At 46.4% G+C, this 19,841-nt stretch overlaps 1 protein-coding gene across 1 annotated transcript in view; it reads right to left on the reverse strand.

Moving 5' to 3' along the window:
- Nucleotides 1-19,841, reverse strand: part of CARD11 (caspase recruitment domain family member 11) — a 1,057,928-nt gene that overhangs the window by 216,560 nt on the left and 821,527 nt on the right. Inside the window, exon 20 of the mRNA XM_053696753.1 lies at nucleotides 2,536-2,631. Coding sequence (XP_053552728.1) covers nucleotides 2,536-2,631 — 96 coding nt within the window. The remainder of the gene's footprint in view (nucleotides 1-2,535; nucleotides 2,632-19,841) is intronic.

Raw genomic sequence — 19,841 nt, forward strand, 5'->3', positions numbered from 1 at the left:
AGGAGGCACCATGGACTACAGCCTAACAACCCCACAGCGGCACCTTTTCGCCCAGCCGCAGGGAATCCACCACCCCCTCACGATACAACGGACGGGCGAATATACAATGCCACACCTGCAAGCAGTGGGGACATATTGGCACATGAGTGCACCCAAAATCGGAGCAGACAAGCTTGGAACCAGGTCAGACAGAACCTGTCCCCAAGGGCGGCTGCTCACCATTACCAAACGGAGCCAGCCGCTCATGAGGTGTTGAGCACCCAAGCCGAGGAACCCCTGGGAATACTGAATGAGGTGATGTCGGTCCGGGCCACCGATAACCGGCAACATCACCGCCAGCTGGTGACCGTAGAGGGGAAGGAGGTCCAGGGACTTCGGGATTCGGGAGCTACTTTAACCCTGATAGCTCCCCATTTGGTGCCGGATACAGCACACACTGGCGGATCCGTGGCAGTACGAGGGGCAGGGGGAGCGGTATACCGATTGCCCACTGCTAGAGTGGAGTACAGACCCCCAGTCACCCCAGCAGCTGCCAGTTACCAGCCCCCGGCGCACCGCTATACCACACAGCCTCCGGCCACGAACTACCCTCAGAGAGCCCGGTTCAATTCGCGGGGCTACTCACAACCTATTCGGTGCTTTGGATGTAAGCAACTAGGGAACAAAAGACCAGAGTGTCCCCTAAACGCAGCGAATCAAGCACAGTCCTGGAGAAGAGGCGCCGGCGGAATCCCACATAATCCTCAGCCTGCGGCCTGCTACGTAGAGGCGCCAGAATGCTGGGGCAGCCTACATGAAGCAGACCCCGTGCAAGCTGCCCAACGGAATAACCGGCAACGGGTTAAAGTGAATGGGAAGGAGGTCAGTGGTCTATGGGATACTGGTTGCTACCATGACCTTGCTTCAAGAGAACTTGGTGTCTGAGGAACAGCACACTGGAGACACTGTGGCTGTGAGGGTAGCAGGGGGCACTGTGTTCCGCCTACCTGTTGCCAGGGTACATTTGGATTGGGGAGTGGGCGCTAGACCTGTGAATGTGGGGGTCAAGAAGGACTTACCTGCTGATGTTCTCCTTGGAAATGACTTCGCCCCCCTTGTTTCTGCCTATGCTCCCATGGGTCCCGCTGATGTTAACCCTGTGACTACCCAAGCCCAGTCCCTCCGGGAAGAGGTACATTTTAACCGTGGTGGACTACGCCACTAGGTACCCCGAGGCCATTGCTCTCTCCAACATCCATGCAGAGACGGTAGCTGAAGCCTTAATAAAAATATTTTCCCGGGTAGGGTTCCCCCAGGAGATGATATTGGATAGGGGCACCCAGTTTACCGCAGAGGTGACCCAACAACTAAAGACTGCTCTAACTAATGCGCCTGTACTTGCTGCACCCGATCCCACTAAAAGATTTCTTGTTCACACAGACACTTCGATGTTTGGAGTGGGGGCAGTGCTGAGCGAAGTTGGAGCAGATGGCGGAGAACACCCCGTAGCTTACTTGAGCCGAAAGTTGTTGCCCCGTGAAGTAAGCTACGCCACCATCGAAAAAGAATGCCTGGCCGTGGTGTGGGCCCTCCAAAAGTTGCAGCCGTACCTGTATGGACAACCTTTTTCCTTACTCACAGATCACAACCCGTTGGTGTGGCTGAACCGTGTGGCCGGGGACAATGCCAGGCTGCTGCGCTGGAGTTTGGCGCTGCAGCCCTTTGACTTTACCATCCATTACCGCCCAGGGAAACAAAACGGTAACGCCGACGGGTTGTCCAGACAAACTGAACTTGAAAAGTGATCTGTGAGTACTTCCCCGGACATCCCCAAGCCGATCCGTTGGGATCAGACTGTGTATGCCGGCTTGGTTCTGGGGGAGCATTGTGGCAAACTTAGCCACTTCTGGACTATAATGTAAGAAAGGTTGTCTATAGGCTGTATTGTGTGCTATGTAGATGTGACAGACCCTTCTGTCAGTACTGAAGGAGTTTACTGTGTTCAGCTTTAAGAAACTATTCTTGAACGACAAGGTTACTAGCCTCAGCTATTGTGTACTGTCATTAAAGTTAGTGATAAACAGTCCATTGTTTAATCACCCTCAGAGAGCAGACGCCTAGGTGATAAGAAAAGTCAAATGTGTCTTGTGTTTAAGTTGTTATCTGCCTAAGTAAAGTAATGTGATTCTATTGTGGCCTGTCCAAGGGTGTGGTCCCTCCATGTAATGTACAACATTCTTTCAACCCCCCATCTGGGGGGTCAGACCTGCATAAATACTACGCATAGCCTTTTAATAAATGTCATTCTGTTTTAAACCTGAAAACTGGCTGGGTTGTGAATTGCTTATTCCCTATTCAGGACATTGTTCATCTGGTATTAACCCTTGGTATCCTGTTGGTACCGTTACAGATCTGCTAAAATGCTGGGCACTGTACAACTTCCCTAGACACTCTTAAAGGTGCCATCTTTACTAGTGAGTGTTAAATCAGGGAGTCAAAATACAATTTATTCTTATTTGTTATTAACAAAAATAAGCAATTAAATAAATTGATTACCTGCAAAATTTGCCCAAATAGGAAACTTGCTCTTGAAAGCCGTGGGCTGCTCTTAGAATCCATCTGTGCAAAGCATTCTTCTGGCTGAAGTGTATTCTATATGGTTCAGAAGATAGGTTTATAGATAGATTAGATACAGATACAGGGGATACAAAGATACAGTATATGTAAGATATAAATAGACAGGGGAGATACACAGATATACAGGGAGTGCAGAATTATTAGGCAAGTTGTATTTTTGAGGATTAATTTTATTATTGAACAACAACCATGTTCTCAATGAACCCAAAAAACTCATTAATATCAAAGCTGAATAGTTTTGGAAGTAGTTTTTAGTTTGTTTTTAGTTATAGCTATTTTAGGGGGATATCTGTGTGTGCAGGTGACTATTACTGTGCATAATTATTAGGCAACTTAACAAAAAACAAATATATACCCATTTCAATTATTTATTTTTACCAGTGAAACCAATATAACATCTCAACATTCACAAATATACATTTCTGACATTCAAAAACAAAACAAAAACAAATCAGTGACCAATATAGCCACCTTTCTTTGCAAGGACACTCAAAAGCCTGCCATCCATGGATTCTGTAAGTGTTTTGATCTGTTCGCCATCAACATTGCGTGCAGCAGCAACCACAGCCTCCCAGACACTGTTCAGAGAGGTGTACTGTTTTCCCTCCTTGTAAATCTCACATTTGATGATGGACCACAGGTTCTCAATGGGGTTCAGATCAGGTGAACAAGGAGGCCATGTCATTAGATTTTCTTCCTTTATACCCTTTCTTGCCAGCCACGCTGTGGAGTACTTGGATGCGTGTGATGGAGCATTGTCCTGCATGAAAATCATGTTTTTCTTGAAGAATGCAGACTTCTTCCTGTACCACTGCTTGAAGAAGGTGTCTTCCAGAAACTGGCAGTAGGACTGGGAGTTGAGCTTGACTCCATCCTCAACCCGAAAAGGCCCCACAAGCTCATCTTTGATGATACCAGCCCAAACCAGTACTCCACCTCCACCTTGCTGGCGTCTGAGTCGGACTGGAGCTCTCTGCCCTTTACCAATTCAGCCACGGGCCCATCCATCTGGCCCATCAAGACTCACTCTTATTTCATCAGTCCATAAAACCTTAGAAAAATCAGTCTTGAGATATTTCTTGGCCCAGTCTTGATGTTTCAGCTTGTGTGTCTTGTTCAGTGGTGGTCGTCTTTCAGCCTTTCTTACCTTGGCCATGTCTCTGAGTATTGCACACCTTGTGCTTTTGGGCACTCCAGTGATGTTGCAGCTCTGAAATATGGCCAAACTGGTGGCAAGTGGCATCTTGGCAGCTGCACGCTTGACTTTTCTCAGTTCATGGGCAGTTATTTTGCGCCTTGGTTTTTCCACACGCTTCTTGCGACCCTGTTGACTATTTTGAATGAAACGCTTGATTGTTCGATGATCACGCTTCAGAAGCTTTGCAATTTTAAGAGTGCTGCATCCCTCTGCAAGATATCTCACTATTTTTGACTTTTCTGAGCCTGTCAAGTCCTTATTTTGACCCATTTTGCCAAAGGAAAGGAAGTTGCCTAATAATTATGCACACCTGATATAGGGTGTTGATGTCATTAGACCACACCCCTTCTCATTACAGAGATGCACATCACCTAATATGCTTAATTGGTAGTAGGCTTTCGAGCCTATACAGCTTGGAGTAAGACAACATGCATAAAGAGGATGATGTGGTCAAAATACTCATTTGCCTAATAATTCTGCACTCCCTGTACAGAGACAGGGGTATACACCGATATCGGTTAGACATACAGAGACACAGGGATACACAGGTATAGGTAAGATATATAGAGACAGGGAAACACAGATATAAGTTAGATATACAGAGACAGGGGATACACAGGTATAGGTTAGATATATAGAGACGGGGATACACAGATATAAGTTAGATATACAGAGACAGGGGATACACAGGTATAGGTTAGATATACAGAGACAGGGGGTACACAGATATACGTTAGATAGATAAGTTAGATATACAGATACAGGGAATACACAGATATAGGTTAGATATATAGAGACGGGGATACACAGATATAGGTTAGATATATAGAGACAGGAGGATACACAGATATAGGTTAGATATATAGAGACAGGGGATACACAGATATAGGTTAGATATACAGAGACAGGGGATACACAGGTATAGGTTAGATATATAGAGACAGGGGATACACAGATATAGGTTAGATATACAGAGAAAGGGGATACACAGGTATAGGTTAGAAATACAGAGACAGGGGATACACAGATATAGGTTAGATATACAGAGACAGGGGATACACAGGTATAGGTTAGATATACAGAGACAGGGGATACACAGGTATAGGTTAGATATACAGAGAGAGGGGGTACACAGATATACGTTAGATAGATAAGTTAGATATACAGATACAGGGAATACACAGATATAGGTTAGATATATAGAGACGGGGATACACAGATATAGGTTAGATATATAGAGACAGGAGGATACACAGATATAGGTTAGATATATAGAGACAGGGGATACACAGATATAGGTTAGATATACAGAGACAGGGGATACACAGGTATAGGTTAGATATATAGAGACAGGGGATACACAGATATAGGTTAGATATACAGAGGCAGGGGATACACAGGTATAGGTTAGATATACAGAGGCAGGGGATACACACATATAGGTTAGATATACAGATACAGGGGATACACAGGTATAGGTTAGATATACAGAGACAGGGGATACACAGATATAGGTTAGATATACAGAGACAGGGGATACACAGGTATTGGTTAGATATACAGAGACAGGGGATACACAGGTATAGGTTAGATATACAGATACAGGGGATACACAGGTATAGGTTAGATATACAGATACAGGGGATACACAGATATAGGTTAGATATACAGAGACAGAGGATACACAGGTATAGGTTAGATATATAACAAAATAAGTGAAAAAAAGTGAAGGCGCCTAATAATACCGTGTATATGATATAAACCGCTGTCACACTAATACAGCTGTATACAATGTAAACCCCAATAGTATTCAAGTATATTGAAGTATATTAGACTAATCCTCTTTGCTGGATACACAAGTGCTTCAAATAAAGCAAAAATCATATGTGAAATAATAAAACCATATATTATATAAAACACATCAATATAAGTATAAGTAAAGCACAAAGGGTTATCGGTGCTAACGCTATGATGTATAAAGTGAACAGTTCAAATTATATCAAACCCAAGTTTCCTCCGGGGTAAGATCGCCCAAAAAAGAAAACGTCCCTTTAATTCAGGTGGTGTGAATTAAACGTCCCTTTAATTCAGGTGGTGTGTTTTTGTGTAAAAAGAGATATAAAAGTTACTATCTCCAAAAAGTCGCTCTTCACCAATGCCTAGTGATACAGGCATTCTCAAGTCAGTGGGTTGGGTTCACACACCTCCAAAGTCAACCTATGAGTTGTTTGCCTTCTCAGACTGAGGCTACTATTGGCCCATTATTCTAGCGCGCAGGCGCACTGACCAGCGGGAGACGCTGAGTTTTGTTTTATAAGTTGTGATGTCGATGGAGAATTATACACCTGATGAAACGGTTTTTAATACCGGGAAACGCGTAGTGTATAGGGTTTTAAATAAACTACACATTTGTTTTTAACCCTGCGGCATCACACTACTTATTTTTAAACACTTTTTATATTGAATGTTGAGAGTACTTTATTTTGGAAGCAACTAAACGATTCGTCTGAATCCTGTTACACTTTCAATGTGTTGGATCACTATTCGTGAGGAAAGCTCGCTGGGCAGCTTTTAATAGTCCAGTCTGCATTTGTGGCACTTCTCAAGTGCCTGACATCTAGTAAGTGACATCTTGATGTGTGCATGAGCATTGGTACCTGACGTACTCACACCGCCTCCTTTTGTTTTTCCTATCATTCTCTATAGGTTAGATATACAGAGACAGGGGATACACAGGTATGGGTCAGATATACAGAGACAGGGGATACACAGCTATAGGTTAGACATACAGAGACAGGGGATACACAGGTATAAGTTAGATATACAGAGACAGGGGATACACAGGTATAGGTTAGATATACAGAGACAGGGGATACACAGCTATAGGTTAGATATACAGAGACAGGGGATACACAGGTATAGGTTAGATATACAGAGACAGGAGGATACACAGATATAGGTTAGATATACAGAGACAGGGGATACACAGGTATAGGTTAGATATACAGAGACAGGGGATACACAGGTATAGGTTAGATATACAGAGACAGGAGGATACACAGATATAGGTTAGATATACAGAGACAGGGGATACACAGATATAGGTTAGATATACAGAGACAGGGGATACACAGATATAGGTTAGATATACAGAGACAGGGGATACACAGGTATAGGTTAGATATACAGATACAGAGGATATACAGATATAGGTTAGATATACAGAGACAGGGGATACACAGGTATAGGTTAGATATACAGAGACTGAGGATATACAGATATAGGTTAGATATACAGAGACAGAGGATACACAGATATAGGTTAAATATACAGAGACAGGAGGATACACAGATATAGGTTAGATATACAGAGACAGGAGGATACACAGATATAGGTTAGATATACAGAGACAGGGGATACACAGATATAGGTTAGATATACAGAGACAGGAGGATACACAGATATAGGTTAGATATACAGAGACAGGGGATACACAGATATAGGTTAGATATACAGAGACAGGGGATACACAGGTATAGGTTAGATATACAGATACAGGAGGATACACAGATATAGGTTAGATATACAGAGACAGGGGATACACAGGTATAGGTTAGATATACAGAGACAGGGGATACACAGGTATAGGTTAGATATACAAATACAGAGGATATAAAGATATAGGTTCGATATATAGAGACAGGGGATACACAGGTATAGGTTAGATATACAGATACAGAGGATATACAGATATAGGTTAGATATATAGAGACAGGGGATACACAGGTATAGGTTAGATATACAGAGACAGGGGATACACAGGTATAGGTCAGATATACAGAGACAGGGGATACACAGGTATGGGTCAGATATACAGAGACAGGGGATACACAGGTATAGGTTAGATATACAAAGACAGGGGATACACAGGTATAGGTTAGATATACAGAGACAGGGGATACACAGGTATAGGTTAGATATACAAAGACAGGGGATACACAGGTATAGGTTAGATATACAGAGACAGGAGGATACACGTGTATAGGTTAGATATACAGAGACAGGAGGATACACAGATATAGGTTAGATATACAGAGACAGGAGGATACACAGGTATAGGTTAGCTATACAGAGTCAGGGGATACACAGGTATAGGTCAGATATACAGAGACAGGGGATACACAGGTATAGGTTAGATATACAGAGACAGGAGGATACACATGTATAGGTTAGATATACAGAGACAGGAGGATACACAGATATAGGTTAGATATACAGAGACAGGAGGATACACAGGTATAGGTTAGATATACAGAGACAGGGGATACACAGATATAGGTTAGACATACAGAGACAGGGGATACACAGGTATAGGTTAGATATACAGAGACAGGGGATACACAGATATAGGTTAGATATACAGAGACAGGAGGATACACAGATATAGGTTAGATATACAGAGACAGAAGGATACACAGGTATAGGTTAGATATACAGACACAGGGGATACACAGGTATAGGTTAGATATACAGAGACAGGAGGATACACAGGTATAGGTTAGATATACAGATACAGGAGGATACACAGGTATAGGTTAGATATACAGAGACAGGAGGATACACAGGTATAGGTTAGATATACAGAGACAGAGGATACACAGATATAGGTTAGATATACAGATACAGGGGATACACAGGTATAGGTTAGATATACAGAGACAGGAGGATACACAGGTATAGGTTAGATATACAGATACAGGAGGATACACAGCTATAGGTTAGATATACAGAGACAGGAGGATACACAGATATAGGTTAGATATACAGAGACAGAGGATACACAGATATAGGTTAGATATATAGAGACAGGGGATACACAGGTATAGGTTAGATATACAGATACAGGAGGATACACAGATATAGGTTAGATATACAGAGACAGGGGATACACAGGTATAGGTTAGATATACAGAGACAGGGGATACACAGGTATAGGTTAGATATACAGATACAGAGGATATACAGATATAGGTTCGATATATAGAGACAGGGGATACACAGGTATAGGTTAGATATACAGATACAGAGGATATACAGATATAGGTTAGATATATAGAGACAGGGGATACACAGGTATAGGTTAGATATACAGATACAGGGGATACACAGGTATAGGTCAGATATACAGAGACAGGGGATACACAGGTATGGGTCAGATATACAGAGACAGGGGATACACAGATATAGGTTAGATATACAAAGACAGGGGATACACAGGTATAGGTTAGATATACAGAGTCAGGGGATACACAGGTATAGGTCAGATATACAGAGACAGGGGATACACAGGTATAGGTTAGATATACAGAGACAGGAGGATACACATGTATAGGTTAGATATACAGAGACAGGAGGATACACAGGTATAGGTTAGATATACAGAGACAGGGGATACACAGATATAGGTTAGATATACATAGACAGGGGATACACAGGTATAGGTTAGATATACAGAGACAGAGGATACACAGGTATAGGTTAGATATACAGATACAGGGGATACACAGATATAGGTTAGATATACATAGACAGAGGATACACAGATATAGGTTAGATATACAGAGACAGGAGGATACACAGATATAGAAAGTGCAGGGCAAATAGCCCGGAGCGTAGCTAAGGGTTAAGGCCTGGAGGAGTGAGTGCTGCTGTGTGTGTGTGTATTAGTTACAATGTTGCATTGTGTTGGGAGGGGTTTACTAACCTTATAAGAAGGATGTACAGGGATTCTACTTCCTCTTTGTTCCTGTGGACTCCCAGAAGATTTTTCAGCTTTTCCAATGGAAGGCGAATCTGGAGAATGGGAAGAAATGGAGTTAGAGGACGTGGAGTGGGTCGCACCATCCCCATCTGGAACTGTCACGGTGGGTCTGGGCCATGGGTCTGGGCTGTGTCTGCCTGTCTCTCCCTTAGTGGGGGGGGGGGGGGTAGCCCATTGTTGTTCTCTTCTCCTGCACGGGAGAATTTAGAGGGGGATGGTGGCCCCGGTACAGCTTATCAGTCGGGTGAGTCAGAATGTAGGCCCTCAGGGGAGATTGGTCCTGAGGGGCGAGTAGGAGCGCTCGGCGGTTCGGTTTTAGGGCCTAGGGGGTCCCAGGGGAGCTCCGGGTTCGGCTCCGGGGGTCCCGGTTCTATAGCCGGGGGTTCCGGTGTCGGCCTTAGGCAGGGGCCTGTAGTGGCAAGGCCCAGTAGTGGCAAGGCCCAGCGAGGCCTTAGGAGGTGCGAGCACCTCGGGGGAGAGTGTCGTTGGCGCGGGTAGTGGGAGCAGTGCGGCCTCACCTGCGGCAGTGGTCCTCTCCGGGGAATCGGTGGCGGCGGCTCTCCTCCAGTCCTTGGCGTCGGTCCTCGCGGGTGCGTCGTCGGGTCCGGCGGTACTTAGGCCCCGGCCTACGGTGATGTACAGGCCTCTGGTTCATCGTCCCTCGTGGCATCTAAAATGGCCGCCGCGTCGACTTCCGGCGGCGTTGCGCGCTCCCGCGTCACTTCCGGTGACGTCATTTTCGCTCGCAGCAGTCGCAATCTGGACAGCGAGCAGAGCGGATCGTTCCCCCCGGGCTTCGAAGGTAAGAAGGGAGCACCTCGGGGGGGGACAAGAACGATGGGGCCCAGGAGGCCGGGGGGGGGCGCATGCTGGGCCGGACAGAGATGCTGAATCATGGAGCAACTGTGAGTGTGGCAGCGGGGCAGCAGGGGCCCCCGGAGGGCACTCCGGGGGCATCGCAGCTGGGTGTGCGCACAAGAGCCGCAGCTGGACCCAGTAATAAGGGGGGGGATGCCGACAGGGCACCCTCCTCGCGCTCACGGCCTACGTTAGGAGGGGGCAAAGCTAAGGCGGCCCCCGCACACGCCGCGGCCCAAAGTAAAGGAAAGGCCCCCGCGGCTAAGACCGCGAATAAGGGGGCCATCCTGGCACACAGCTCAAGGGGCGAGGCCGCAATAGCGGAGCCCCAGGCGCAAGGCCTGCAGGGTATAATGACGCCCAGCAGGACTTCACCAGCATGATCTGAACAAATAGCCACAAGGAGGGCTGTCAAAAGGGGGCATGCTAGTATTAGCGTTGGCACTGGGGAAGGCTTAGAGAGCCCCGGGAGGGGACAGGCGAGACAGGCTAGGGGATCGAAGTCTCAGGGTCGGAGTAGGACCGTGAGATTTCAAGAGGATTCGACTAGCGGGTTGGCCACCAGTACGGGTGATGATGTGAGTGTGGCATGCGGTGTGAGTGACAGTGACCGGGAGGGTTATCTAGAATTTGAGGAAAGGGGGGATAGGGAAGAGATGGCTGGCCCTTCCCGAGGTACTCCCCTCTTGGCTTCTATTTTGCAGGTACCCAGGACTTCCTCATCCAGCAGGGATATGGCGACTCAGAGTTCAGGAGCTCTCGTGCCTAGAGGAGTCAGCAGTGCTTCTGGACAAGGCCAAGCCACATCGGGCGCTTCCTCTGGTGAGATGCAACTTGGTTTACCTAGGGGGCGGTGTAATTCTTCCAGCTCTAGTGGGTCAGGGTCAGGATCTGAGATAGATGGGTCCCTGGGTTTGCACACGAAAGGGCATAGGAGGATGTATAGAATGTTGAGGAAGATGAGTAAGGGCAATCACAGGGATGGCAATGCCAGTAGTGGGGTGCAGTCATCTCAACTCTTAGGGGTTGCTGGGGGGTCACCACAGGCGGTGAACAGAAAGGCAGCAGTACACGGGGATACTTATTCGTGCCAGGTACACAGTTTGCATGCACACCTTAAATCTAAAACTGTGAAACGTATCCAGGACGGTAAGTATGTAAATATGTTTGAGCTGTCTGCAGAGGCTTTTAAGTTTAAGGAGATGGCGGAGGATGGTACGGGCCCTAAGAAATTTAGGCGGCCTGATACCCTTGAGGAGTGGCATCAGTGTTTCCGGGTCTACGCCACTTGCTACTTGGAGAGGTTTCCCGATCAGGGGACTGCCCTCTTTAAGTACGTTGACACCATCGACGCAAGTTCTGCAGCGGGCAGCACCCCGGTGCTGATTGCTCCAAAAAGCGAGACACCCAAACTGATTGGTTTGGGGGCAAAGGAGGCGCTGGCGCTAAGGGCGGATTCACCACTTAGAGTCCAGGTCATTTGTAAGTGGCTGCGTAGGTACCCAGATAGGGCGGCTGCTCAGCTTCTGGATAGCGGGTTGCGTGAGGGCTTTGTGATCCCGGTAGTTGGCCGGGTAGGGGGAGCACGTGACAGGAAAAACCTGAAATCGGCTTCCCAATACCCTGAGGCAGTCAGGGAGAAACTGGGCAAAGAAGTGGCCTTGGGTAGGGTTGCAGGCCCTTTTAGGGACCTGCCACTACCGGATTTAGTTGTCTCCCCGAAAGGGCGGTCGGTAAACAACGCTATTCCGGAGGAATTGAGCTCGGTCCGTTACCAGTCGTTTGACGACGCGCTGGCTCTGGTTAAAGAACGGGGCCCGGGAGCATTAATGGCGAAATTAGACGTTGAATCCGCGTTTGGGCTACTCCCGATTCACCCATCATCCTTCGGGCTGATGGGGTGTTGGTTTGAAGGGGGTTATTATGTCGACCGTTGTCTGCCCATGGGCTGTTCGATATCCTGCGCGTACTTTGAAGCATTCAGCACTTTCCTGCACTGGGCGGTGGTCTCAGTGGCTGGGAGTGATAGAGTTGCGCACTACTTGGATGACTTTCTCCTGGTAGGGGCGGCCAACTCGCAAGAATGTGCCTCGTTAATGAAAGTCATGAGGTTCATGATGGCCAGGTTTGGGGTTCCTCTGGCAGAGGATAAGACGGAGGGGCCGTGCACGTGCTTGACGTTCCTTGGCATCGAGATCGATTCAGTGGCAGGTGAATGTAGGCTGCCTAAGGAGAAGGTCACCAAGATGTTGGCGGCTGTACGGGCCATGGTTGCAACGCAGACATGTTCACTGCGGGAACTGCAATCGCTCCTGGCCTCCTTAACTTTGCAGGGAGAGTGATCCCGTGGGGGAAGGTGTTTAGCAAGCGGCTAGAGCGGTGTTTGGGCGGAGGTAGTGCTCCGGCATCGCGCATTCGCATCACGAGGGACCTCGTGGCGGATTTGCAGGTCTGGGAGAGGTTTCTCCAGGACTTTAACGGCGTCTGCATGTGGCGAGGGGAGCCGATATCTAACCAAGCGCTACATCTGTTCACGGACACTGCAGGAGCATCCGGGTATGGGGCTTACTTTGAAGGGGCTTGGAGTGCGGAGCCCTGGCCGACCGAGTGGGCGACCAGAGGGCTTACACGCAATCTTTGCTTTCTGGAATTGTTTCCTATACTGGTTGCGGTGGAATTGTGGTGTCACCTGTTTAGTAACAGGGCTGTGATTTTCTGGACGGATAATCTCAGCGTGGTGTTTGCGGTTAACAGGCTTTCTGCTTCATCGCCTGTGGTCGTACATTATTTGCGACACCTGGTGTTGAGATGTTTGCAACTGAACATTGACTTTAGGGCCCGGCATGTGCCAGGGGTGCAGAATATAGTCGCGGATGCACTGTCGCGCTTCCAGTGGGGGGCATTTAGGGCTGCGGCGTCTGCCGCGGCTCCTAATGGTCTTTCTTGCCCTCTCTTTTTGTGGCAGATGGTGAAGGACTACAGCAACTGGTCCCGGTGTTGCGGGCTTTGTTGGCACCCAGCACATGGTCGGCATACGTGAGGTACTGGAGTGAATGGGTAGGTTTTTGCGACCTTCGTGAGTTCCCCTCTTGTGAGGGTGAACAAGGGTTTCTGTTGCGCTGGCTGGCGGAGCTGAGAGGTAAGCGAGCAACGAAGGGGGCGGTGGTAGCAAGACTATCGGCTGTGGCGTTTTTCTGCAGGCTATACGCCTTTAAAGACGAGTCGCGATCCTTTCTCGTTAAACAGCTGTTGAGGGGCTGGGGCCGTCTGGAAGTTCCACGACGGGACACAAGGAAGCCCATTACGGCAGAACGGCTAGTAAAATTACTGGACGTGCTGCCAGAGGTATGTTCCTCACCTTTTGAGGCTCGCCTCTTCGGGGCGGCCTTTGGCTTGGCGTTTCATGGCGCATTAAGGGTGGGTGAGTTGGTACCGCGAGCCAGAACGGCGGCCACAGGGGGGGTCATGCACAGCCATGTTCGGCTGGTGGAGGACTCCGTGCTATTGTTCATTCCCAGGTCCAAAACGGACCAGGAGGGCCGGGGAGCTTGGCTTTCCCTGCCGGGGCAGCAGGGTGTTGCCTGTTGCCCCATGCGGCTAGTATCATCTTACCTGGAAGTACGGCCAGGAGGCTCCTCCAGGTTTTTGATACATGCTAATGGAGACCCGCTGACCAGATACCAGTTTGGAAAGGTATTGGATAAGGCAGCGCAAAAGGCTGGTCTAGACGGGTCTCGGATTGCCCCACACTCCTTTAGGGTGGGGGCAGCGACGACAGCAGCAGAGCTGGGTTGGTCCTCGGATCGGATCCGCTCATTGGGGCGGTGGAGGTCGCAGCGGTATAAGTCTTACGTTAGGCCGCTGTATGTTTGAGATCGGGGATCAAGGGTCATGCATGCAAGAGTTGGGGGGCTTGCGGGGGTGATACCAGAAGGTTATGGGCCAAGGTTGTGTGGATCTGGTCTACTGCAAGCGGGCTAACTCTTGTTTCCTTTGTTTCAGAAACACGTCCAGGTCCTGTACGGGTGTGGATCGTCGGCCATTCATATGTGCACTGGGCCGCAATTAGAGCTGCAGCCATGCCAGGAGGACAGCAGCTAGGATTTCAATCGTCCAGGGCTGTGTTACGTTGGCTAGGGCGCAGAGGCTTGGCTTGGTCAGATCTGCCTGCATTGCTACAGACCGCAGCGAAAAAAGGTGGGAGAAACCTCACATTCTGATAATTCATGCTGGCGGCAATGATGTGGGGGCCATTCCCACATTGGATCTAATCCGGGCAATGCAGTCAGACCTGAGGCAGTTCAAACTCTGGTTTCCAGGTGTGAAAATCGGGTGGTCGAATGTGATCCCTAGATTAAGATGGAGGCACATGGTGTGTCATAAGGCAGCTTTCCAGGTCAGGAAAAAGATCAATAGGGACCTGAGGAAGCAGGTAGTTGAACTTGAGGGTTTTGTGGTAGAGCACGGGAACATCTCGGCAGCCCATAAGGGTTTGTATAGGTAGGATTGGGTTCATTTAGAACCGGCAGGAGTAGATTTGTTCTTGCAGAACATCAGGCAGGAGTTACTCCTAAGAGTATAGGGTGGCGGCAAGAGTCAGGACCATTGTATATGCAGGTCAGTCTCTTGTGGCGGGTGGTCAGGATCACGGCTGCAGACTGGAAAGAGGTTTGAGTAATGGCCATTGCGGTCAGGGTGACGTCACAGGCTTGGTATGCTTGGGCGTGCTCGGCTGATTATTGTTGGGCCGGAAAAACCCCTAATTATGAAAGCTGCGTGAGTATCTCCGCCTTGTGGTCTGCAGCAGTGTCCCTTGGCCATTTTCTAGAAGGGGTTATTCATAGTTAGATGTAGGCCCCGATTGCCGCCACCCGTGGATAAGTTACCTGCCAGTTCCACGGCTGGTACCAATAAATGCGACCCACGGGTCTTTCACCCACAGAACTGTGTTGTGTTGTTATTTATTAGTTATTAAGTTATATTAAGTGTTAAGTTAAGTTAAGTTACAAGCAGACACTCAGGAGATGTAGGGCATTTAATTCCTTAAGGTTAGATATACAGAGACAGAGGATACACAGGTATAGGTTAGATATATAGAGACAGGGGATACACAGGTATAGGTTAGATATACAGAGACAGGGGATACACAGATATAGGTTAGATATACAGAGACAGGGGATACACAGATATAGGTTAGATATACAGAGACAGGGGATACACAGGTATGGGTCAGATATACAGAGACAGGGGAAACACAGATATAGGTTAGATATACAGAGACAGGGGATACACAGATATAGGTTAGATATACAGAGACAGGGGATACACAGATATAGGTTAGATATACAGAGACAGGGGATACACAGGTATAGGTTAGATATACAGAGACAGGGGATAAACAGGTATAGGTTAGATATACAGAGACAGGGGATACACAGGTATAGGTTAGATATACAGATACATGGGATACTCAGGTATAGGTTAGATATATAGAGACAGAGGATACACAGGTATAGGTTAGATATACAGAGACAGGGGATACACAGATATAGGTTAGATATACAGAGACAGGAGGATACACAGATATAGGTTAGATATACAGAGACAGGAGGATACACAGATATAGGTTAGATATACAGAGACAGGAGGATACACAGGTATAGGTTAGATATACAGAGACAGGGGATACACAGGTATAGGTTAGATATACAGAGACAGGTTGAGAGACTTCCGTTGGGGGAGGAGCTGTGCAGATTACCTGCTGCACACAGGTGTTGTGAGAGAACACTAGTCTATCGTCTCCCCGCTCCTAGCCACTTGCCCGGGAGAGTTACCCGGGATTGCTGTGTGGCGCTCTGCGTGGCTACGGCCCGCCCGAGTTTGGAGTCTCCAATAGCTGATTCAGCTAAGCGATCTGTTCGCTGGAAATTTTAATGCTGAAAAAAGGACAATTACCCTTAAGTTGATTGGGAGGAAAAGGGAAAAGAAATGCTCACCTCCTCGAAAATGTCCATGCCCCGCTGGGGCTGAAGACAGAGGACAAGCAGGGGATATCCTACCGGTCGCTCCCCGGGGATTGCAGACTGTGGTCGGTGAGTGAGGCAGTTGTGGCGTGGAAGCTTATTGGAACCAGGCGCAGACAAACGCGTGGCAGGGCATCTGGTCAGCTGTACGGCTGCACGGTGAAAGACAAGCGGAGTAGCCTAGAATTGAGGCATCGGATCTACTGGAGGCGACGCTGTGATTTGTAGCAGCCGGAACCGGCCAAAAGCCTGCAAAGTGGCCGCTCAGGTGGGTGGCGGTGTCTGGCGGCAAGACTCAGTCAGTGGAGATTCAACCAATGCAGGTGTTGCCCGGGGCGTGATACAGGAGCTGCCCTAAAATCAGCAGTGCCCGGCTAAGGTGTAACAAGCAAGGAGGCCGGTTCATATCAAGGCACAAAGAAGATCTTTAAGGTAAAGGCTGGTCCCTACATTCCGAGACTTACCTTTTCCAAACAGCCCCGAATCTTCAGCAGCTTCAGATTTCTCGCTGTTTGCAGGGCTGGCCGTATGTAGCTGGAGATCTTCGGTGAGAGGAGAATATTCTGACATACAGCCAGGATAAGGGGGAACTGCAATTGGGACATTTGCACATTTTTTCCTGATAAATCCTGAGGCGGCAGTGGTAAGACTCAGGCTTAAAACCTGACATTGATAAGTACTCCCTTTAAGCTGACTTATTCTGCCCTCGCTTTGTGTGTTACTGCAGTGTTTTACATGGTGTCAGCCTCTCCCTGAGCTGCTGATTTTACAGATACTAGGATTCCCATTGATAGGAATTAAAGGTGTCCTTGTCTCTTCTCCAGGGCAGCAAGGAAGGGAAGACAACAGAAAAAGAAAAAAAAAAAACTGCTTGCTTGACACGTCATACTATTATAACGGGGGACTAACAGATAAAGAAAGCTCGTTATAGAGCCTCTTAAGAATACTTGCAGTCTAATCCCCTAAAAGGACAGAACAATAAATCCATGTATTATAATTCAAGCTATATATGTACCTAATTAATGAAAGAGAGAGTGTATTATGCTTTGTATTAGGTCAGGAGAAATGGTTTATTGTTACCTTCTGCAATAATTCTATCTGCTCTGGATAAGAGCTACAATCTAGGAATCTGTTTTTTGGTGTGAACTAGCATGTTGAATGTGTTGTCTCATTTAAACATACATACTCCTGGATCCTGGTGAGGTAGACGGGACTGCTATTCAGAACAAAACGTTATTTGGCACGTAACCCTACAGTTGTAAATAATTATCCCTGGGTGTTTTGATAAGTAGCTTTACGTGGCTAAAGGAACGGGGGGGGAGAATGGGGAATTAGAAAAAAAGGAAAAAAAAAGAATATAAATGATTATCTAGGCAAAGTAAAGCGGGGAGCGTGAAAAGTTTGAAAATTAGCATTGAAATTAGCTGTTTTTTCTCCTACTGTTTGATCTTGGTCATATACTAGATATTAGTATCCTACACAGGAACTGGTCATTATAGTGGTCACAAAGCATTTTGATAACTGTGGTTTTTCTACTCTGTTTAGGGATATTAGAATTCCATGGAATATTTTTTTTCTCACTAAAGCAGAGATGTTATTTTTTGCCTGCCAGGTGTTATAGAGCTTATCTTCTTTATTCTAATCAGATATACCTTATTAAATAGGACACTAAAGCACCAACTCACCCTCTTTTTTTTTTTTTTTTTTTTTTTCTCTTCTTCTTGTGTATAGACACACATTTTCACATTTCACTCAAGGGAGCAGTATAATAGCCATTTTTACATCTCACACGCCTCTCTGTACACAGGAGAGTAGCGCATTTAAGCACTCTTATTTTTCACTAGACCAATCTAGGTTTCCTTTTTTTTTTTTTTTTCTCTTCTTGTGTGTAGACACATATTTTCACATTTCACTCAAGGGAGTAGTATAATAGTCATTTTTACATCTCACACGCCTCTCTGTACACAGGAGAGCAGCGCATTTAAGCACTCTTATTTTTCACTAGACCAATCTAGGTCCCTTTTTTTTTTTTTTTTTTTCTCTGTGTATTGTCACATATTTGCACATTTCACTACAGGAAGTAGTATAACTTCCACTTTCATATTTACATTGCTCTCCATAGCAAGGAGAGAAGCACATTCGAGCACGCCTATCTTTCACTAGATCCAAATCCAGCTCTTTTTCACTCTTTTTCTGTCGGGTTTTTTTTTTTTTTTTTTTTTTTTTTTTTTCTTCTTCCTCTCTTCTTTCACTTCACTCAATTTTGTTTGTTTATTAGACACGCCTAGGAGAATCAGGAGTGTAGGAAGTTAGATCGAAGATAGTAACTAGAAGACCTGGTGTGCCCCCTTATAGCTCCCCTCTCTTCACTATACATTTTCTATCACTTTCTTTTTTTTTATGGAAAGATTTGTCACTCAAGCTAAATCCTCTTCGCCCAGAATGCCTGTTAAAGGCAAAGACAAAAAAGCTAAGCTGGGTGATCCCAGTTTGAACAGCTCTAGTGAGACATTACCTAATATAAATGACACCCAGATGCTAATCACTCATCTAACTGATTTATTTACCCCACAGTTTGAGATAATAAAGGCTGAATTGGGCACGATTTCATCGGTAATTTCTAACCTTTCGGTAGAGGTCAAACAATTCTCCAATAGAATGCTAGAAATGGAGAATAGAGTTTCTGAGTTAGAAGATCAAGCCAATGTCCAAGATGACATTATAACTAAACAGAACTCCAAAATTGCCAATCTCCAACTGCGTCTGGACGACCTGGAAGATCGTTCCAGACGCAATAATATTCGAATTATCGGCCTCCCCGAGACCCAGGAATTCCAGGATTTATATCATTTTACATCTTACACATTGCCCCAGGCCCTAGGTTTCCCCCAGCAGAGGCTTCCCATTGTTATAGAGAGAGCCCACAGAACGGGCCCTAAAAATATTCAGTCAGAGGGATCTCGCCTAAATAGAATGTGCATTTTTAGAATTCTGAATTACCAAGACAAGGTAGAATATTTGAGATTATTCAAAAAAAGAAGTGAACCACTCCTGTTTGGAAATAATAGAATTTTATTATTCCAAGATTATTCGGTAGAAACCTCCTCAAAAAGAAAGATAATGGCACCGCTCTGCTCGCAACTTATTAATAAAGGCTTCAATGCATGGATGGTATATCCTGCTAGCATAATTGTTGAGCAGGACGGTGCCAGAAAAATCTATCGAGAAGCCGGGGAGGTAAAAAAATTTATAAATGATAAATAGTTGACTGCTCAGCTATTTAAGATTTACTTTTGTCCCCTATAAAATGAAGGGTGAGTTAGAT

This window comes from Bombina bombina, unplaced genomic scaffold (genome assembly GCF_027579735.1).
Source record: "Bombina bombina isolate aBomBom1 unplaced genomic scaffold, aBomBom1.pri scaffold_78_1, whole genome shotgun sequence".
NCBI lineage: Eukaryota > Metazoa > Chordata > Amphibia > Anura > Bombinatoridae > Bombina > Bombina bombina.